Genomic DNA, 22,561 nt, shown 5'->3' with positions numbered 1-22,561 from the left:
TTTCCAGGAAAGACACTTCCTCATCAATCAAAGCGATAGAAGGGCAGCTCACGCAGTTCTCTTTCTTAGACATATATATTTGTGATTTTTCCAATAAACATTCAGTTGTTAGATAGCGCTTGTGTCGTCGTTTTTTTCTTCTTTTCGTCCGTGTTGCGTTTGCGCTAACCATCATGAGCATTTTCCAACTCGCCCAATTCGCTACCCTCCTGCATTATGCCTCGTTAGCCGATTCGTCCACAGTCCACGGGCACATGCATACCTACACTATATGCGGCGAGCCGTCTGATAACATTAGTTTTTTTTTTTAAGGAGACGATCCTCCCTCTACCCCCGACTTCCTGAATAAATCCTCTCCCCCCTCTCCGTCGAGAACCCCCATTTCGCGGTTTCACATCGAGCAACGCTCTTGTGCCGAGTGCGCGGCGCAGGAGATGCACGGTCAGGGTCGCAGCGCCCCTACCGCCGACGGGCGGCGAAACATACTGAGAAACTCTCCCATTGCTTTCGCGGCGGGTGAGAAGGCCGTAAGAAAAGAAGCGCGCGTGCGGTCTAGCCCGGCCGTGAGTGTGGATTGCTCCATGCGTCGTCTGCTAGCAACGTTGTGTTTGCATGTGCGCGTACGTCATGCAGGTCCTCAAAAGGCGGTTTGTTCCATTGCGTTAGTGCAACTTTAACCGCTCGTACGTATGCCTAACACGATGTAAAGAAGCATTTGGCCCTGATCGGTTGTATATGTACTGTTATAAGATCAGTGAGTGCACTTGTCGAGAGTGCTGTGTGTGGTCGTCGTATAAACGTTGGTCGTACCCTCCGTTCACGAGAGCCATATCAGCGTAGGTGCCGCTCTGTGGCTCAAGCACATTGCAAAGTGCACTTGGCGTTGTCCTAAAGATGAGAAGTATTAAATCTCATGTGAATATAGCCTTTTAAAGGCTTGGTGGTAAAAAAAAAAAAACTCTCATGCACTTGCGCGTTGTGGTTAGGTGTGTAACTTCGGGACTGTCGTTTATAGGTTACGCGACGAGCTTTAGTTGTGTACGGTCCTGGTCCCACTACAGAGAAATATTTCTGTCAAGTCACGTCTGACACTTCGGTGCTTAAATTGTCCCCTAAACAGAACAGAAAATGGAATGACACGGAAATCGCAAAACTGAGTTTCCTTGCGCAATTATAACTTGTGGCGAAATGTATACAGACACCCGTGTACTTAGATTAAGGTGTGCGTTAAAGAGCCCTGATGGTTAAAACTAACCCAAACGGCGTACTTTACAATTGCGTCGTAGTAATTTCACGCGAAGCCACACCTTTTTTCTTTGCATTAATTTAGCTTAGCGTTTGTGTGGCGTTGTTATAGTAGATTGACGGAAGGCAGCGGACATTTTTCGCATGAAAAAACATACTTCGGTCCCGTGAAATAACCGGGCCTTTGTACCATTACTGTCGTGCAAGTAATCAATCGAAGAAAGTTCCGTGCTGAACAGTTACCTTTGTGTACTGTTGCTGGAATAAAAACAAGCGTGTGCGTGTTAACGTCTCAGTAGCGCTAAAGCGCTGTCAGCCACATAGCTTTCCTCATTAAACCTATCAACTGTCCTACATTTCATGGAGAACTGAATAAGAAATTCGGATGAATATTTGGGCACGCAGTGCACATAGTGCCATTTGAACTCATCGTGCAGGAATGCGGGCTTTCTTTTTGTTGGAGGGTAGCCAGATGAACAAGTAAATAAATTCAGTCGCGCTACAGCAGTGCGTAGTAAGTGGAACACAAAACATGTACAAATAAAACAACAAGAAAATGTCATCCATTGCGAAAACGCCGACTGTTGCCGAAGGCGAGCAACCGTTCGTTGGCAGAATGCGCTTCTCTCAGAAGTAATAGTAACGTTCGGCGCGCTTCGTGCATTAATTCGGAAATGAAGAGCGCACAATTACCAAAAAGCTGCAGTCAAGGCATTTTGTTTGCCGGAAATCGTGTCAAATCGCTCACAACGAAGCGCTGTTATGTGCGTTTGCCGAGAACCGCCTCGTGCCTCGACCGCCTATCCGGCCTATCCCAGGCTATCCACACTGTCCACACTAGCGCGGGACGGTGCTGCCACCTGTAGCCCGATGGCCCGATCACTATAACACCACTCTGACACCAGCCGTTGCAAAAAGGTTACATTCGGTACATTTGGACGTAGACTTTCATAATAGTAAATATTATTGTAGGAATCTCTTGTGTTTGGACGTGAGATCACGTGTTGATACTTTTTTTTCTCACGTGTGCGCGTGACGCGCCCTCCTTGAACATACATAAAAACTATTTACGTATGCATAACGTATGCATGCTGTGCATGCTGCGAGTTGCAACCAACTAAAACCGACGAAACGCCCGGTGCTTGAAGCACTTGAAGCGGCTGCGTGCAATTGGTACAAGTTTGCCCCGTGTGCTGTCGACTGCCTGTGAGAGGAGATGGCGAACGCTGAAGCGGCTCCGCTGCTAAGAAATGTATCCAGTGGAAGTTACTCGTCAGTCTATCCTTCAGGTAAGCCTGACACTAGGTTTGATTATGCAATCGCCACTAAATTCAAAGTGCAGCGAGCCCTTGTTTATATAAAAGTGGCCTTGTGCGAACTTATTTCATAAATATACCGGTGCTGTGCGAGGAGTAGACGCGTTTGTCTTTTCGATCTTCTGTGCGTGTCACGCGTACTATTCCACGCCACTTGCGTTTGTTATGAATCTAAGCCAAAGGTGTTAGTAGTTCGGTTGAAGAGCCTGCGTCGTGGGGCAGGTTATTTGAAGTGCCGTAGGCCCATAGCAGCGTACTGCGCCTACAGCGAAGCGGTGAAACCACGCGAGGTCTCTTGTTTTAACTTGTTTTCCTTTTGCCCGCGAAATCTTGGCAGCGCTACGAAAGTCATGCCGTCGCGCGACACGCTCCTCAAACTGACGTGGGGCCAGCACAACCATTTCTTGTAGTACAGTTTAATGTTGGTCAGGCCGAGCCTGGAGCATAGCCATGTGGAAGCGAGTAAGGCCGTTAGGAATAGGAGAGAATTGCAAGGGCAGCAATTAAGCAAGGCTGTTAGAGAAAATGAGCTAGGCGAATACCGAAACTTTGTAGACTTGCATTGCAAATCTTTGTGGGGATGCTTACAAAGTAAGCGTTGATCACGCACCTACTTTCATTGCCTAATTGGAATATATGTGCTCTAATAGACAAAGTTATTTTGGAACATTTGTGAAGCAGTCGGCGATGTCCATTGTAGGCAGAAAATTAACCTAATTGTCTACGTCTTTAAAAGAAAAATAGGGGGTCTTGGGAGGTATAATATTGACACCATCGCAGACGTTTTTCCTGATGCAATCGCCCTGTTTTGTACGTTACAATATAAAAAGATTCATTTTGCTCAGTTCTATTCCTTTCTTTCTATCCACTGCTCATGACCAGCAGATCACGGTGATAACGTCGACAGAGCGTAACTGAGACCACTAACGATGCAGCAAAGGAGACAGAACAATCTGAATAGAATAATTGCATTATTTTTGTCAGAGCTTTAATCTTGGTCAGGCTGACCCTGGAGCGTAACTGCATTCTGGCAGCAGGCAGACATATATTTTGTTGCTGCCTTCAACTGAAGCTATTTTTGTTTTTTTCCGCGAAAGGATTGCACGGCTCCCTAAGTGTAGACAAATGTGCTGGTTGGTTTTGAACAGCACTATGATATATATTCCAGCGCACAAAGAACACACGTGGACAGAGTAGAAACAGACGCCACACACACCACACCGGCGTTAATGGTGTCCATTTCTACTTTGTCCACGTGTGTTCTTTATGCGCTGGAAGATGTATCATAATGCACACATCCGAAGCCCGTAGCCATAACAACTACTCAGTGTTTTTGAACACCATTCACTCCTAAAGCGGAGATTTCCTTGCCTTACCTATGAGGATTTTGCATCCCTCAGTCGGTCTGTCACTATCATGCCAGATATATTTATGGGTGTACCGTAATTTTGCTACCAAAATTAAAACACACTTTTTAAAAATAGAAAGTGTGATTTCTCAACTCTCATCTAATATGAATAAACAGCACGAACGCTTAAGACAGAGAGGGGACAACAGGACGGTGAGCACACTGTCCTATTGTCCCCTTATTTATTGGGCTCCATTCATTATGTTACCGCACCAACTCGCCCAGCTATCCTTACTTTCTCATCTAATATTTCGTGCATGTTATTCAGGTATTAGAGCTACAGATTGATCAGCCTTCTTTTCAGCATTACACACAATATTCATGAAGATAACTCCGAACAGGATTAGAGTCACACACGACTTTCATCAACCTAGAGAAGAAGCTGGCTTCAGGAAAGGGTACTCTACCATGGATCACCTTCACACAATTAATCGAATAATTAAGAAAACGCTCAAATACAAAAAAAAAAGCCCACTATATGGCATGCCTAGATTACGAAAAGGCATTTGACTCTGTAGAGATACCAACAGTTCTGGAGGCAATGCACTGACAAGGAGTGTTCGAAACATATGTGCATACCTTAGCCATTATATATAGAGATTCCACAGCTACTCCGCTACTCAAGAAAATCGTGATTAAGAAAGGGGTTCATCGGGGAGATTCACTCTACTGCTATTCACTGCTTGTCTAGAAGTATACGGACGACTAGATTGGAGAGAAATAGGAATGAAGATTAATGGAGAATATCGTAGCAATTTATGGTTTGCAGACGACATCATACTCTTGAGCACTGATGGCATTGAATTGCGAAAAATGATTGAAGAATTCAACAGTGGAAGCCTCAGAGTAGGGTTGAAGATGTATATGCCGAAGGCAAGGATGATGCTAAGTGGTCTGGCAAAAAAAAAAAAAAAAACGAGAATTCGTGATGATCGGACCTTTAAATCAGTAGAAGGGTATGTCTATATAGCCCAAATATTAACCGGGGAGCCTACTCATGTAAAGGAAATCCACCAAAGAGTAAAGATGGGCTGGTGCACATATGGTAGGCACTCTCAACTCCTGACTGGTAACTTACCACTGTCACTAAAACAGAAACTGTACAACCATTGTATTTTACCAGTTCTAACATATGGGGCAGAAACCTGGAGAATAACAAAGTAACTTGAAAAGCAACTAAGGACTACCCAGTGCACAATGGAATGAAAAATGATAGTGGTAACCTTAAGAGATAAGAAGACAGCTGAGGGGATCAGAGAGCGAACAGGGGTAGCCGATACCTTAGGGGATATTGAAAGGAAAAAATGGACCTGGGCAGGTCACATCATAAGAATGTCAGATAACATGGTCAGTTAGAACATCGGAATGGATACCAAGAGATGGAAAGCACGGCTGTGGACTGCAGAGGGTTAGGTGGAGCAATGAAATCGAGAAATTTGTGGGCATAAAGTGGAATCTGCTCGTGCTATGGACATAAGACAGGCTGATGATGATGATGAGGGACAGGTGAAAAAAAATGGTCAGTTTTATGTTATAATACAGCAGGTTCTAGTTGATAATTTCGTACTTTCCATCTATACACTAGTTCTTAAGTAATGCGAAACAATGAGGTAGTTATAGTGCAGATAATGCAACATAAGCATTACACTCATAATTTGGTACTTGTGCTTATAAAGTACTCGGCCTTTGTCACAGTGCACCTAGGTAGCCAATGTGACTAATGTGCAAATGGATGTTGCCATTTAACTTAATTGTTAGTTGTATTTGTCCTAATTTTTTTTTATTTATGGATTTACCAATATTGGGCCAAAATGAGCCATACACATCCAGGTCACAGCTTCCGATCTGTCTGCCCAAGACTAGTCACGCTCGTGTACTCTGTTTTTGCCGTGCATTTCATTTCCAGTGCTTGGAGGTATTCTTCTGCATTTTCCATTCTTTTCACTCTCGCCTGTTGAGATAATTACATTCGAGCCTTATATACGTGTTAGAAGAAAAGCCTTCTTTATAGCAAATTTATTTCATTGATATTAAGTGAACATTAGAGGTAAACTGAACATGTATTTAATGTGATACGATGGTAATTTAATGTGCAGTTCTACTGGAATAAAAAATAAACAGTTGCAGAAATTTTGTACAATTGTGAAAGAGCTTACGAGCAGTGGTGGATTGTGCAGTGAAACACTTTAGTGTGTAATTCAATCTGTTTTATTTCAGCTCCATCTGGAGGAGACTCCCCACCTCCGTCATATGACGACGTCAGTTTTATGCCATCCAGAGTAAAGGCATGTGATGTTTGCAGCTACCAGATTAACATAGTAAAGCATCCCAACGACTATGTTGTTACATGCCCTCGCTGCAATGAATTAACAGTAAGTCATCCCACAATTTGCATGAATTTACTTCTAGGTATCACTACATTCTAAAGAATTCCCTTTAGACTTAATTTGAAGTACTTGTGCCTCAGTATATGTCCTTGTGACTAAATGTCTCTTTTGAGCTGAAGACTTGCGTTGTTAAAGGAGTACCGACACGAATTTTAGAGATATTCGTATTGTTGCACTAAATATAAACACTGATGTAGAGAAACCTAAAAAGGGTATCATGGTGCCTCAGAATGAGTGTATATATATATTTAATACTGCTACTTTAAAAAACCACTTTCGGTTTCGATGTCGAAGGGGTGGTTTCACAGTGACGTGTCTACACAGTCTGACATAGGTCTGAGGCACGAGGAGGGGGGGGGCAGCAATTCGTGATGTACTAGCAGCAGTTCTGTCATGTGCTGTCAGTTGCACGTTGTGCACATATAAAATGATGAGTGAATTGTTGTCTAGCAACTCTTACAGTGATTTTGGCCACTGTGTTGACTCATAATGATAATGTCCATTGCATCGGGGCTGGCTAGCAGATGCTTGATGACGAATACTTTACCATCAAACTAAAATATTTTATGTGGGTTTTCTGGCTGTGGTGTGGGGAGAGTGTTAACATTACATGCGAAGGAAACTAAAACGTCCCTCTTGCAATGCGTCAGAATCATGTCGGTACTCCTTCAAAGGTGGAAACTAGTACAGCAGTATTATGGAAACTAGTACAGCAATCTTATGTAAGCAGCAGCATTCCTGTTCTGAAATTAACACGAATAGCGTTTTAACACAGGACAATGTCATAGTACTTATCCATAGGCACATCTCCAACTAGTTTGTGCTGTGACATTTCGGCGTCCGAAATATTTTTGCATTCTGTGTGTCCAACCTTGTTCATAACCTTTCGATCCAACATTCATCGTAGCTACTAAGGCACACTTTAAGCATAAATTGTTATTATTCTCATTGATTTACCTTAAATTGTTTGTGGAAAGACCATGCTGAGGAAATGCATTTTTGGAAGACTTTGTCGTGAAATGTTTCTCAAACACTGAAAAAAAAAAAATTGTGTTGTATTCATGATACAGCACAGCATTTGTTAGTATTATAAAGTGCTGTTTGCTCATATTTTCAACATTGCTGCATCTTGGAAAATAAGTTCTTCAGGAATCACCAAAGTGGAGGAAGATCACTGAAAGGAAAATGTTGTAATCTGCATGACAGTAGCATGATGCTTCGATATTTGCTAATATTGATATTTGCTCACACTTGGCGTGTAGTTTGCAGCACACAGTAATTTTATTAAGAAAGCATTGACAACTTACTAGGCTAAGGGCATAATAGTTTTGTTTGCTTTATTTAAGGTTATGATATGCTGCAGCTAGAAAAAAAAAATAATGAAATGTATGCTAAGATAATTTGACTTCATCACATGCCACATTGTTAAGGAAATAAGAATGGAGTATTTTTAGCTTCTATGAAATGAAATAATTGAATTTGGCTTTAATTAAATTCATTACTCCAAGATAGCACTACCAGTAAATATTATTCAGGTTTTGCTGGATTTTCTAAAGGATTATGAATGTTTGCTGCCTACAAATGTGTTAGTCCATGTCATTACTCTGGGATGTCCCATTGTGACCAGTTTATGGGCTGGATTCCATTTTACATGTCCAGTTCAATTGGCCGTACATGTACATGTACGGCCAATCGATGTTTAGATTCAGTTGGTGCCTCTTGAAAATTTAAATTTTTAGGTGGTGATGATACATATTTTATTAATTAATTAATTAGTTTATTTATTTATTCAAGTACCCTAAGGGCCCACTAGGGGCAGTACATAGGGGGGAACATAAAACAGAACACAATTTTTGCAGAGAAAGGATCATAAAGGATCATGGCTGGTTGTCATATAATCAGCTGACCGTTTTGTTCTAAATATGTGCCAGTGGCGCAGTGAAACCGAGGTGCGACCTACAGTGTTAATTTAGCATGCAGTAAGCTGGAGCAGTGTAGCAGCTGACTTCCTTGGTGTTTTACTCCAGGAAAAGTGCCTGTGGTAACATCGGAAGTAATCGAAACAGTTTAACCATACAACTCGGCAATGATCATGTCAGTGTACCTTCTTACCACTGTTCCGAAAAAACTTCTCATGTACCTGGTTTGTGTGTTTTTAAGTTGTTTTTTTGTCTGTGTGTTGATTTAACCTGTACATGTGCTGTAAAATGATTTCTAGTATAATTGTCTGTACTGTTTTGAATAACATTCAGTGGGAAAGTTCAGTACTTGTCTTTGTGTCCATTCCCCCCCCCAATTAGTTTGCTTTAATGTCTGTAACGGTGTACTAGCATGAGGTGAAACTACAGAATATAATTTGAACTAAAAGTTATTGCCTACTATATTCGTTCTAAGCAGGCTCGTAGCCAGGAATTTTTTTCAGGGGGGCCCCACTTGCTGAAAACCTGGACTATTTGAGCAAAACACCTATTTTCATTACTTGTTTTTGGTAAAAACACCTACTTCACCAAAATTTTAGGGGGGAGCCGGGCCCCTAGCCTCCCCCCCCCCCCCCCGGCTACGGGCCTGGTTCTAAGGATTATATTGTGAAGCATTTTGGTACTGAGCAATGTTTCAATTCTTAAAAGTTAACACTTTCCTGTCCGCGCCTATATTCATCAACAGTATGCTGTTGATGGTTTCAATAAACATTTTATAGCGTTTGGAGCGCTTGCGGACAGCTAGCGCTATCCAGCGCATAAAAGGAGAACTATTTTTCTAGTTTCGCTTTTGTGTTTCCTTTTTTCTCCGCGGGGGGATTTTTAAAGCGCCTTTTAATCGCGCTTGACGAGCGCTCGTAGTTTCCGACATGGCGTCGACGTCGCGCGTAGCACCCCCTCGGAAACGGCGAATTTCAACGGATTCTGATGAGTCTGCATCGTAATTTTGTGATGGTAGTAGCAGCGAAGACTCGGGAGATGACTTTGATTCATCAGACTTTAGCACGGACGGTGAAAGTGCGTCAAGTAGCCCCGGAACTTCATGAGCAACAACATCCAGCTCCAAAGGCTCCTACGGCTGTTCGTGCTACACGTGCCTCTAAGGATCAACAGCACAAGCCCCAGAAGCTACAAAGATACAGGAACTGCAAACTGTGCTATCAAGAACAGAAAGTTCAACAAAGAACGAATGCTTTCTGCGAGACATCCTCCGCACACTTGTGCTTCACCACGTCACGCAGCTGATTTGTGCGGTGGCACGATAGCCACCATGGCTAATATTTTTTTTTTTGTATAAAGTTAACTTGTACAGATAGAAAGTTCATATTTGCAGTAATGTTGTATATAGCCTTCTTCTTTAAAATGTATATTTGGAAATTTTTTAATGTTGTGTTGGTGCAAAGCAGCATCAATGTTTTTACGGAGTTTTCTTGTTTTTGTTAGAAATATTTTCATTAAGTATTTTTCTACAAAAAATTGTTAATAAATGTTTGCTTGCAAATAATACCATTAGAAAGCACAATCCTTCTGCTACAAATTGATACATACATTATAATATAAAGCATTTGGTGTAGCAGTAAAAAAATTGTTTACTAGACCACCCAAAAACTGCTTATTTTCCTGCGGACAGGAAAGTGTTAAGAAACATGAAATTTATTTCATCGGTAAATGCAGTGCTATTTGGAAGCAGTATTGCTTCCAAATAGCACTGCATTTATGTTGGCCTTGCTGCATCTTTTCGTTTATTTACATAAACGAAAAGGTGAAGGCAACCACAATTATTGCATGGCTGCCTTTCAGCACATGCTTGAAGTGTCTGGTGGACATCATAGTGCCTTTTTTTATGGCAGACATTCCCTAGTTACGTGTGTAAATTCGTTTAAGATGTAGTGGTGGGTGAATTGTTTATTCATGATGGTATATAGCTGTGCACATCAAAACATGGGTGATGTTGAAAAATAAACAATTAGAAGCACTGTTCTTGCATTTGCCTATTCATCAGTGTCATCCATGTTTCGATGTGTGCTGCCATATACATCATGTAAATTTGTGTGTTTTCCTGTAATTCAAATATTTGAAGCAAATTTATTTTACGTTTTTGATTAAATATGCCAGTTCAAAATATAAGTATTCTGTCTATACGTATTTGAATGGGAAATGTTTGCATATGTCCAGCGGTAATAAAGATCAAAGCCATACTAAAAAGAAAACTTCGTTTTCTCATGTACACAACAAGAATCGCCATGCTCTTCCTTGCAAGGCAGCTAACATTGGTCACTCCTGTAATGCTTTGGATGTGCTAGTGAACAAGCTCATGCAGTTCGTGCTATTCTCTTAATAGAGCCAAGTTTGGCTTTCAATGTAAGGAGTCTGTAGAAGTTAAAAGATGGTTGCATTGGTTGCAGATCGTTGAAGATTTTGGTGCACATATTTTTCAGGCTTTAGGCAACCCTCCAAAAGGGAAAAGGTACATACGGTGTGGTTGCAACAAGCTTTTGCAGTGTGTTAAAAGTGCAACCAGCGTAACATGCTCAAGACCTGGCTGGTGAGTTATTCTGCTATGTTTATAATGTATAAAGGCCACCTGATTTGGGGCATTCTTTTTACAACTGCTACTCGTACCTTTCATTCATCAAGTTGTATCACTCTTTGTTGTACAGTGCAGTGGCGTAGCCAGGAATTTTGTTCGGGGCGGGCCTCACGTTGCAGCGCGACCTTCTCCTTGAATTTTTCGAACGACTAAGTATATGAATAACATGTATTACCAGTGACAATCTGTATTAGATGCTGCAAATCACTTCTTGAATGCTGTGCACTGTCAAGAACGAGTAAGAAATGAGCTTTTTCATAAAATTATTATGTTGGCATGCCCACAAAATCTTTCCAGGAATAATTGTCTTCAATTCTTTCAATTTTTTTTGTGTAAGAGGTACGGCAAATATCACGTAAACTTTGGAACTGCATCAGTTTTCAACTGAAGAAGCGCCTGGTAACAAAAAAAGTGAAGTCCACAAAATGGCCATGATGAGGCCAGATATTTTAATGCAGATTGTTTACGTAAAATGTTCATCTTCTTGCACAAATTGTGTGGCCAGGGAAAAATAAGAATGGGAAAGTACACCTCGAATACGGGCAAAACATAAGTCACCGGAAACAGTGCGCAGTATGCTTACACAATGCATCAGAAATGTACATTTAAATATACAATCAATATACGGAACTAAGCAATGATCACTAAATGCCCAAAATAAGGCAAAAGAACATGCTGCACAATCACAGAAACTCATATGTCCTTGGGCCAAGCTGCTGTCTCGGACGCACCTTGTGAACAGAACTATAAAGGAAGAGCGCAGAAATAACGAAATAAACTATTCCAAAACTCTTTTAAAAGTGCGAACCACTATTGTGCACTCAATATAAAAAGCAAGTTGTCGCTTCTAGTTCAAAAACCAATGAAGAAAAAAAAACGACAAATGAAAGTAACAAATAATACCGCTATTACGGCTTCCCAATAGCTGAATTTGTTTGGTAACGCCGCGTTTGCCGACCTCTCAGTGAACAAGGTGAAGCTGTCAATTGGCTGTTAATGTCTACCTGATGCCCGTATTCGTATACTTATATTAGGTCATGGTGTTAACTGCTAAAAGGTACAAAATCCTCACTGCTTTAAAAGGTGGTGACATTGACCTGAACTCCGGAACAGCAGTGTCTTTTCCTTTCGTTTGCGCTGATTTTTGTCCTGCTCGCTATCAAAGCGCAAAATTGACCCGGCGAGGAAGCTTAGCGAAGCGTTCCGACACGCTATGTCGACGTTGCTGTGGGCGTACAGAAGTGCCAGGTCAACCATGCGTTCCTCAGCCATCTCGGAGCGTAAATAGTTCTGAAGTAACCTCATGCTTGAAAACGTTCTCTCTGCGCTGGCAGTGGTCACTGGAAGGGTGACTAGAATCTGGAGTAGCTTGTGCACATTCGGATAGGACCTGCGGTCGCAATGAGAGAGGGCATCGGTTCCTGTATTGGGGCGCTGGTTTGCTGCTTTGTTTGCCCACTTTGTCCACTATAGTCGCAGTTCTCCCAAAGCAGCCCTCGTTTCGACGTCATGTGCAAAAACGGTCAGGAGATTATGTGCTCCTTTCTCCTTATCATCTTGCATTGTTGGTATTGCGGATGGTACAATTACTGAAAAGTCCTTTTGAAGTGCCCTGTGCTTTTCGAACCGCTGGTTTAAGTAGGCTAGTACGTGGTCCATGAACGGAATTAACAGGGTTCTGCGAAAATATTCTTCCGCGCTTTGGAATGCATTGCTCCAAAGGTTTTGCTTCCGGACACTGGCTCGACGGCTGGTGATCTCCACGTTCAGTTTTTCTGCCAATACCTGCACTTGTGCAAATATTTTTGAGAAAGAAGCATTCACGTTCTTGCGGTCATTTTCAACTGACTGCTGTACCGCTTCTGTGTCGTCAGTGGCAGCGCTCATGGCGATACTCCTCGTATGCAGCTTCTTTGACAGTGGCAAAGTCAGTGCTAACACGTGCTCCGCGACATGCAGCCTTACAAGGAACGCTGGTGACAAGAGTGCCAACATTTGACTGTTTGCCTGCGCTGGACTTTCGCCATTTCCGTTAAACTTAATCTCCTCTAGTGCTGCGATCAACGGCTCAAAGGTGCTCACAATTGAAAGCACTGCATCGTGCTTCTCGACCCAGCGCATTTCTCATAGTCCCAAAAGGCGCTGCCTTGTAGACTCAGGACACCTCAAACTTATCATTTTTCGCAAAACGTGTGAGCGGCTAGAAGATTTACGGAAAAAGGCTGACGTCGCCTTTAGAGTCCCAAAACAGTTTCAGATGTCTGTGATGGAGCGTGCCGCACACAGAACTAGATTAAGGGGGTGACCTGCGCAGTGAGTGTAGAGTGCGGCTGGATATTTCTCCCGAACAGTAGCTTGAACACCATTCGTTTTGCAGGCCATCCAGCTTGCACCATCGTAGCCTTGACCACGGAGATGCTGCATGTTAATTCTAATGTCTGTGAAAACCTTACGATGGTGTCGGTGAGGGCCTGCGGTCACTTTGGTCGTGAATTGGCACAAAGCCTAAGAACACTTCTTCGATTTCGTTCGCATCCTTATTAAGGTACCTTGCACAAACAGTAAGCTGCTCGATACCAGCAATATTGGTCGTTTCATCAGCAAATACGGAGAAGCAGCCTGCAGCGTTTACTCTTGCAGCTAGGCTTTCCTTGATGATTGCAGCAGAGATTTCTATAATCTGGTTTTGTACATCTGGGCTTGTATACGAGGCATTATTTGCGCAACTTTCCAAATGCTTTTTTTACATCTGTGTCGCTACAATCCGCTCGCATGCGAAGCAGCGCTCTGAAGTTGCCTGCATTTGTAGAGGAGGCTGTGCTTGAATCCATAAGACCACTGTTTCCATGGCCACGGAGAGCCAGATGTTGCCGCCCGCAAAAGAGAACTGTCTCAACAATAGGCTGTAACTTCCTTCGATTCTCTCTTATTTGAATTTGCCTGCCATGTTCCAGTTGATCAACAACACTGGGCACACATCCTGAGAAGGTTTGAAGAAAATTATCGGCTACCAGCTGAGCGTCAGTGTGATATTTAGTGGCTTCATGTGCACCGAAGACTTCGAGGGCGAAGACTTCGAGCCCCATAAGCCCCCCCCCCCCCTCCCTGGCTACGCCCCTGGTACAGTGGGAATGGAAAGAAACGTAAACATGCGGCATCTACATTCTCTGCTGTTTTGCATTTATTTTCAAGTGGTTGTAGCCTGGATGGTGATAAAAAGCCACTAGAGTCGTTCATGATACAATCAAGAACCATCCAACATTGTTTTATTGCCACCAAGGCCAGAGCATGATAAAAACGACGTGCCGCGCTGTTCGAGTTTCTTTCCATCCCCCCTGTACATACGTAGGTACAGTTGGTTAAAAAAACACGCATCTGTGCTTGTTACTATTGCTGTGGAGTTGACAATGTTTTGTTTTTATTATTTGAATTGTCAGTTCTGCTTCTGCATATAAGTTACGTCAAAAAGCAGATGTCCTGCTTGTCACAAGTCACGACATGTAATTAGCTAAATAAATTTTCACCGATTCAGTGTGAAGTAGACTCCCATTAAAGAGAATTCAAAAGGGCCATAAAAGTCTGTCTTTTTAAAAGTTCATTTTAATACGTATGTGTAACCTGGAAAACTCAATACAGTAGACTCGATAATTCAAACTCTGATAATTAAAATTTTCGGTTAATTCAAACAAATTTAAGTTCTGAGAACTTTCTGTGAATTCAACCTTTTGATAATTCAAACAAAATCCTGGGGTCCCCTTGAGTTTGAATTATCGAGAGCCTACTGTATATACTATTCCATGGATGTTTTATTGTCATGGATATTATAGTGTGCACTAAAATATCCATGACACAAAAAATAAACTGCAATAAAGACGAAAAGGAAACTAAGACGGTACATTAAATTTGCATGATAGAGGGTATTCCGTCAAACCCAACCCAAGCACATAGCTCCACCAGACTCGAGCACATGAGCGCAAGCTCGCACGCCAGCCCTGTTGTGCAATTAGCAAATATTGTGCTATATGCACAATGTACAGAGCAGTGCTAGCGAGATGTGCTGACAACTGCATGTTCCAATCGCTCTGTCGCTGACGTGCAGTACTGACGAAACACGACATCGTTTTTTGTTTTAGTATAATGACTGCTATAAGCAGTTGCTTGTGATACTGATTCATGTCGCTGGAAATCTGGCTGCTAAAACGCAATGTTGGTTCTCTCGTAAGTGTTTGAGCCAAAACTATGCCCAGTGATACGAACTATGGACGCTGGAAACAAAAGTACGTGTATTACTTAATTTCAATCCATGTGTACTGTACATCACCTTTGCCCATTGCTTGGTGGGGGAAGGGAGGGGGGTACTACCTCCACCTTACTTTCCGCAAGATTTTCAGTTTTATATATATATATATATATATATATATATATATATATATATATATATATATATATATATATATATATATGTATAATATAGTTAAACAAAAATCAAGCACGTAGGAAAAATTGTTCAGTAAAGGACTGACGTTTCGGCCGCGGGACCGGCCTTCCTCTCCGACGAAGGCCGGTCCCGCGGCCGAAACGTCAGTCCTTTACTGAACAATTTTTCCTACGTGCTTGATTTTTTTTTAACTTTTACTTCCGAGTCCTTTGTTAGCACTTCATTGTTCTTATATATATATAGTGTGTGTGTGTGTGTGAAAATTTGTAATGTTTCCTTGGACTTAGTGATTAATAAGTAGTAAAAAGTGTAGCTGCACGTACAAAAAGGAAAATAGACATTTACAGTGAGACATTTTGGCTGAGGACTGGCCTTTTTCAAGAGTGAAGTTTGCAAGTACATCTGTTCAGTTAACGCATGTTCTTTCAGAGCGGGGAGAGAACATTTATACATGCTGTTCTTGGAAAACCAGGAAAGAATGCTCACAGCCACACATGCACTGTCGGGCATCTGTATGTACAGGCTTGTCCACTCTTGGGGTGAACACTGCACAACATGGCCGGGCTCCGCGGTGCTCCAGTGCATTCATCGCGGCGGCGTATCGAACCGAAGCAGCGCAGGCGCGTGCTGCTCTTGCTTTATTTTACAGCAAAGCAAGAGCAGCGCACTGCAGCATGGTAGCAGACGATGCGAAGCACCCTGTGTACTTGCGCCGCTATGGTTCGATGCACGGTCGCGCCAAAAGCACTGGCGCTCTGCGGAACACAGCCATGCTATGCCGTTTTCATCTCACGAGTGGACGAGCCTGTACATCCAATGAAAGAAGACAGGCATCATTTACACTTTCCACAAAAAAGACAGGTTGCACACCGCCATCATTGTACATATGGTGCACCACCACAAAAAAACAACAAACAAATAAAGTAGCAATACAACACTGCATGCATTCCCATGTAGAGAAAAACTTGCCAAACCAACAAGGCATATCTCACACAAAGCACATGTGAGCCTGCAAGCAGTAACAGGTGTGCGCAATTGCTGAATTTCAAAAAGCTGAAACCGTTCAAGGCATGGCTCAAACAATGCAGGGAGATTGGAAACACATGTGAGTCCGGAAGCAGTGACGGGGGTCGACAGTCACAAAATTGAAAAAGAAGAATGCTTAAAGGGCCAAGGTTGTTTTTACCCATGCTAAGACCATGAACCACAGCATTTCAAATTGCAGCATACCCCCTTGGCTTGAGTTAGAGGTACTCTGGGTTTGCAAGTTTTGTGTTTAGTGCATTGCATGCAAAGCTGACACGCAAAATGATTGAATAAAAAATACAATGTGTATTCACTTAGAATGACAGAAATATTTAAAAAGGTATCTCTTGCAATTCAATAAGTCACGTTCGTATCAGTACATTACAAGTAATCGTTAAATAAGCATGAATTCGGCATTAGTACCTCCTTTTAAATACAGATCACAGAAATGGACACTTTTGAGTGGCACAATGAGTAAATTATTAGGGAAAAATGTGGGCAGTTCGAAACCTGTTTTTTGCTCTTTGAGTGTACATTTCTGACATGCATGCCCAAATGTAATACTGCAAGACTTCAGTTATTTCTTGCTTGTTTGGTCTGCTTGTTTTCGGGCACCTTTTTTTTTCTTGCACTTGCAAAATTGGGATGATGGTTTTTTGGAGGGGGCCATTGACACACATACTACTTGTCTTTTTCACTGGTCACTGGTTTTCACCGGCCGAAAATTGTTAGTATTATCTATTGCTCTGTGCAAAAGGCTGTAGTCTTCATGAATTGGATCGTTCTGGGATGTTACCACCAATCCTTTAGTGAAATATATTGTCAGCGATCACATTGCTTAGTAAAACTTTTGTTGGGCCTAGTTGGTACATAGCATTTAACCCTTTCAGACGCCACCTATGAAGGACTGTCTGTAAACGTGTCACTTTGACAAAACATTATTTCAAGGCACTGGGTGTTCTATTGCAACAAAAATATTATCATAATACCTTGATTTATGTGTGTTACCATAATTAATCCTAATTAAAATATAATTAAATGTATATTTGTTCTTAAGTGATTCACGCTCTGTTTTTGCATAAATAGAATCAAACCTCAGGCTAGAAATACAGTGCGAATTTGTTTTCGGTTAGGTGCATTTTAAGCAAAGAAAATTATACTTTTGTCGAGGCTGTGTGAAGCGGCACATTGAACTACTCGTCGAGCATCGTAGTGCCTTCAGAAAAGTGACTATATTCAACGGTACGCTGCAAAATAAAGTTGAATGAAGACACATTTAATATGCAGGAGGTTCAATTCATGAAAAGTTCAATGTATGTTGCGCTTTCTTAACCACTAGCCGACACAGCTAGCAAAAAGAAGTGTACACAATTGTATACAAAGCATCTCAAAGGGTTAAAAAGAGAACTTCAGCGCAAGTCAAGACGGACCACAAAGAATATAAGAGACAAGCACTGGCACTTCTCTCTTCTGTTCTTTGTGGTCTTGATTTACGAAGTTTTCTTCTTAAGCACATTGCTTAGGTAATGCGAATTGCGGGGTACATTCTCAGGGTGTCTACCAACCTGGAAAACCTGGAAAAGTCCGGGAATTTGAACACGTCTAGAAAAGTCAGGTGAATTTCGGAAAAATCTGGCCAGGTCATGGAAACTGACTGTAGTCTTTGAGGTCGTCAGAAAAATATTTATTACCATTGATCAAAGCTTAAAAAATTGCTCCTTCAACCACACAGGACAGCTAAGCAGAAGCATAGTAAAGAAAAGAAAGCAGTGCATAGCTGGTGCTTCTACTTTCAGAGTACAACGTCACATGCATAAAATTGAGCACGTTTGTCTTGGCCGTTATCTCGGCTCGGCTTGAGGGCCTTCTGGTTAGTCTAGAAGTGCCATCAGCAGAGGGCAAGGTGCACAGAATATGCGAGCTGTAGTATTATTTTTTACTGAAAAGTGTAGTTTACAGGTGCGTAAATCAGACTGGGATACAAAAACAGTAGTAGAGTAAATATGGTAATCCAGATCGGATCGGATCCAATCCAATCCACATCTCAAGCTGCCTGGGCTGCAGCGATATTGCCATTAATCTTGCGATGCAGTGAGCATGTAGTGAGTTGCTATGCCTCTCGCAAGGAAGTGTTCATTTAACCCTGATTGGTTGAACGCGGAAATATCCATGCACGCCTTATGGATTAGAGCAGTGCCGAACGATACAAGTAAGGCTCAGTGTGCAGCATGCCAGAAGACTTTCACGCTTATTAGCAATATGGGCATCGCTGCTGTCTCTAGTCGCGCTGTGAGCAAAAAACACCTAGCTGCTGTGAGCGTGGTGCAAAGTGCTTCCCAGACTAACATCCGCACGTTTTTTCGGTGCTGGACCCAACTTGCCATGTTCCGTGACTGCTACGAGTGAATGTGTATTGGCTGTGCCAAGCACGAGTGCTGAAAGCGTGCCTGCTAAACCAGTGGCCGTCGTGCCTGATGGGAAGGCATCCTTAAATGGGTTTCTAGTCAAGAAATGTGTCGTGAAAGCAGAAGCTGAACACTATAGTGACCCATGGATCGTTTCATTCAGCAGCAGCGTCAGTGGCGCTTTTTCCCATCATGTTCCCATCAGCTTGGTAAGGACAAAGTTGGCTATACAATTTGTTACGGTATAGCCCCATACTTCCAAAACAGGCTGCTATCAAAGCTGCATAGTGTCCCACACGTGGTCGTGGCTTTTGACGAGTCTCTGAACATAATTGCTCAGAAAGGGCAAATGGACGTTTTGGTCAGGTTTTGAGACCCAGCTGACGACGTTGTCAAAACCCACTACCTGACGTCCTGTTTTTTTTTTTGGACACACTCGCGCAGAGGATTAGCTGCCGCATTCAAAAAGGCCACCGAGAACATTGTGCCAGCAAAAATACTTCAACTTTCGATGGATGGTCCAAACGTAAATTTGAAGTTGTTGAAGTCATTGAAGCAAAAGTTTTCTGTGTCTGATGGAAATCAGAATATTGTGGACATATGTAGGAAGCTGCGGACTGCACACTGTGAGTGGTGCGTTTAAAACAGGCCACAATGTCACAAAGTGGAACACAGTAGTGTTTCTTAGAAGCATGTGCAATTTATTCAAGAATGTCCCTGCACGCCGAGCCGACTATGTCAATTTCACAGGGAGCACACTGTTTCCACTAAAGTTTTGCTCAGTGCGCTGGCTGGAAAATGCCAAGGCTCTTGTTAGGACACTGCAAGTCCTCCCAAATGTGGTCAGATATGTTGAGCATGTCAAGAAAGAAAAAAACCTCCGACATGTGGCAGCTATGCTCATGTCGATATGGCTGTGAAAGATGAGATGCTGCCAGTAAAGCTGGCCTTTATGCTTTCAGTTTCAGAAGAATTGGACCCATTTTTGTCTGAGTTTCAGACGGAGAAGCCGATGCTGGCTTTTTTCACAACAGCACTGGACGGCCTGTTGCGGTCTCTGCTGGGACCAATCGTGTTATAAGGAAAGCTGGATGCTGCAGGCACATTTTGAAAACTGATAAAAACTGATCTGGAGAACCTGAACAACAGCATTGGTATAGCTGCCTTTGACATAGGCTTTGCTGCCAAAAGTGAGTTGCGAAAGATCTCACACTGTGGTGGTGTCAAAAAAGAATGCATCTTATTTATTAAATCCGTTCAGCAAAGATAATCGAAAGATGACCTCTGAAATACAAGCTGACAAGGGGGGCCAGTTGCTTAAACCCAGCGGTTTGTGCCGCTTCTGTGAAAGCTGGCCAGAAGCAGCTGAACGTTGCACTTGAAGTACTTATAGAGCACGGGCGCCTTTCAAGCCTACACGGAGAGAAAGCAAGTAGTTCATATGTACAAGTGTGCTCGAACAGCACTGCACAAGTGCGTTTGCGAAAATTTGATCGCGCAAGAGAGCGCTTGGAGAAGCTGTGGGTGGAACTCTGTGCAAGTTCTCTTGAAGAGCTACTGCTATTTGTGAAGATTGTGCTGTGTCTTTAACATGGAAATTCTTCCGTGGAGCGGGGATTTTCGGTGAACAAGGAATGTCTTGTGGAAAATATGAAGGAGGAGTCACTTGTAGCACAAAGGTTAGTGTACGATTAGGTGTCTGCAGCAGACGGTGTTGCAGAAGTTGACATAACAGACAAGATGATGGACATGGTTTGAAGTGCCAACATCAGATCGAAAGAAGACTTGGAGAGGAAAAAGAAGGAATGGTTGGATGTATTGGATGCTGAAAGAAAAAAAAAGGTCTGCGGCTCTTGTGAAAGAGCTTGAATCAAACAAGCAAGAACTGATGGAAGACGCACAGCTTCAGGTCTCCATGCTGCAGCAAGAAATTGAATCTTTGAAACAGTGAAGGCATTGCGGATGCAAAAAAACAAGCTTTTATGTTTGTCGAGGGACAATTATTGTCTTTTAATATTTTATTCATTTTAAAGGATGCTTTCAGCCAAGGGAATGCAATAAAGCAGCATGGTTTCCATTTTATATGAGCGCCTCATAATTTGTTTTTACCACTCAAAAGTTTGTTTCCAATGCGCAGTTTCTTCCAAGCAGACATACCGGTCATGGAATTTGCTTGAAATGGTCATGGAAAACCTGGAAAAGTCAGGGAATTTGGAAAAATTTAATTGTTAGACACCCTGATTCTGAAACTTACACCAGCTCCAGTGGTTGTCTGGAATGTACGATAACTCATGCATAAATAGCCGACACATTTGACCTGTACGTAAGATTTCAATGACTGAGCTTACCGCAATGATTGTGCTTTGATTGTTAAGTTCTCCCAGTGAAAAATTTAATCTTTAACCTAAAGCTTTGGCTGCCGTATTCTTCGTCATCACAACGACGTAGCAATGTGCATTGCTGTCTTAGCAGGCTAAGTACGAGACAAGAGGCCAAAGCAGTCATGGAGTGTTCGTAAGAGTATGCATTTAGTGCATCAGGTGCCATCTCACATGAGTGTAGGTGAAATCGAAACATTAAATTGACGACCACTGATCGAGAGCAGAAAAGCAAGGATGAAATACTTCTTTGGTCTTTTTGAAATTTCAGACATGTACTTTTTATTTACATAACTAAATATGAGTGATGATACTATTACTGAGAATGTTCTTGTGATCAAGAAACCAGCCAATACGCACTGGGCTAGCTTGTTGCATGGCTGATAATGACATTGCAAAGGAGAGATCAAGCACTTTTTGACAGTTTCTGACACGAGATTGTAAATTCCTTGCGTCATTCATTGCAATAATATTTGCCTACATGTTCACAGCAACCTGATCTGCAAATTTGCAGCATTTTCTTCAAATGTCCAAAAGATGTTTCAGGGCCCTCTTAAGGGGGTATGATAGGGTAAATGGGTCATCTTGGTTTCAGCTTTATATCTCAAGAACTGTTCTATATTTTATTGTGAAATCTTTCATTTTCAATAAGAAAGCATTTGGCCTTTACTATGTGTAATTTTTACTCTGTAGCTTTTTCGTATTTGAGTACCAAATTTTAGACTGGGGTGCAAAATTAAATGTACCTTTTCTCAGAAACGAAAAACAGTATGAGTGTGAAATTTTCGCACGCTAATTCCACATTGTAGTGGCATTAATCCTTAGCTAAAAGAACTGGTTCCTACATTTATCTCACAAGAAGAAAAAACATTGTTGTCCTCACTTGTAACGTGCCGTAATGAGACTTTCCAGTTAATTTTTTTTCTTAGTTATAACTCACAGTTTTTGAGACTTTTAGGTTCAGGCTATTTGGGAGGGATTTCAGAATAATCAGAGAAAATCCCAGTGCAATTGGTCAAATAGCTTTCCAGAAAAGGTACATCAAGTTTGGAAAATTTTAAAAAAAATCTGATTGTGAGAAAAAATTCACTTTTATGTTTATAAACTTGCTTGGAAAGTGCTTGCAACATAAATCAATGACTGCACTACAAAGGCCTCCCTGGTGGGAATATTTGCAATCAGAACTTATGAAAATCAAAGGAAATTAATATATTGAACCAATCTAGCCATATTAATTATTAAAAAATGCATACATGCAGAAACAACAATGGAAAACAACATGTAAACAAACCCTCGCGTCCGTCAGAAGGTACGGTTTTTGGCACCGGTATTAAATGGCTTTGAGTGTTTCTACATGCTCACCACTGCACCGTTTTGCTCCTCTTAGTG

General features: G+C 42.0%; 1 protein-coding gene across 1 annotated transcript in view; it reads left to right on the top strand.

The window, feature by feature from the left end:
• Positions 1-2,311: 2,311 nt before the first annotated feature.
• Positions 2,312-22,561, top strand: part of LOC119374570 (type 1 phosphatidylinositol 4,5-bisphosphate 4-phosphatase) — a 64,997-nt gene continuing 44,747 nt past the window's right edge. Inside the window, exons 1-3 of the mRNA XM_037644735.2 lie at positions 2,312-2,534; positions 6,187-6,341; positions 10,774-10,880. Of these exons, the coding sequence (XP_037500663.1) occupies positions 2,462-2,534; positions 6,187-6,341; positions 10,774-10,880 (335 nt within the window). The 5' untranslated portion in view covers positions 2,312-2,461. The remainder of the gene's footprint in view (positions 2,535-6,186; positions 6,342-10,773; positions 10,881-22,561) is intronic.

This window comes from Rhipicephalus sanguineus, chromosome 1 (assembly GCF_013339695.2).
Source record: "Rhipicephalus sanguineus isolate Rsan-2018 chromosome 1, BIME_Rsan_1.4, whole genome shotgun sequence".
Classification (NCBI taxonomy): domain Eukaryota; kingdom Metazoa; phylum Arthropoda; class Arachnida; order Ixodida; family Ixodidae; genus Rhipicephalus; species Rhipicephalus sanguineus.
Note: the sequence above shows the minus strand (reverse complement) of the source record. Positions and strands in the feature narration are given on the sequence as shown.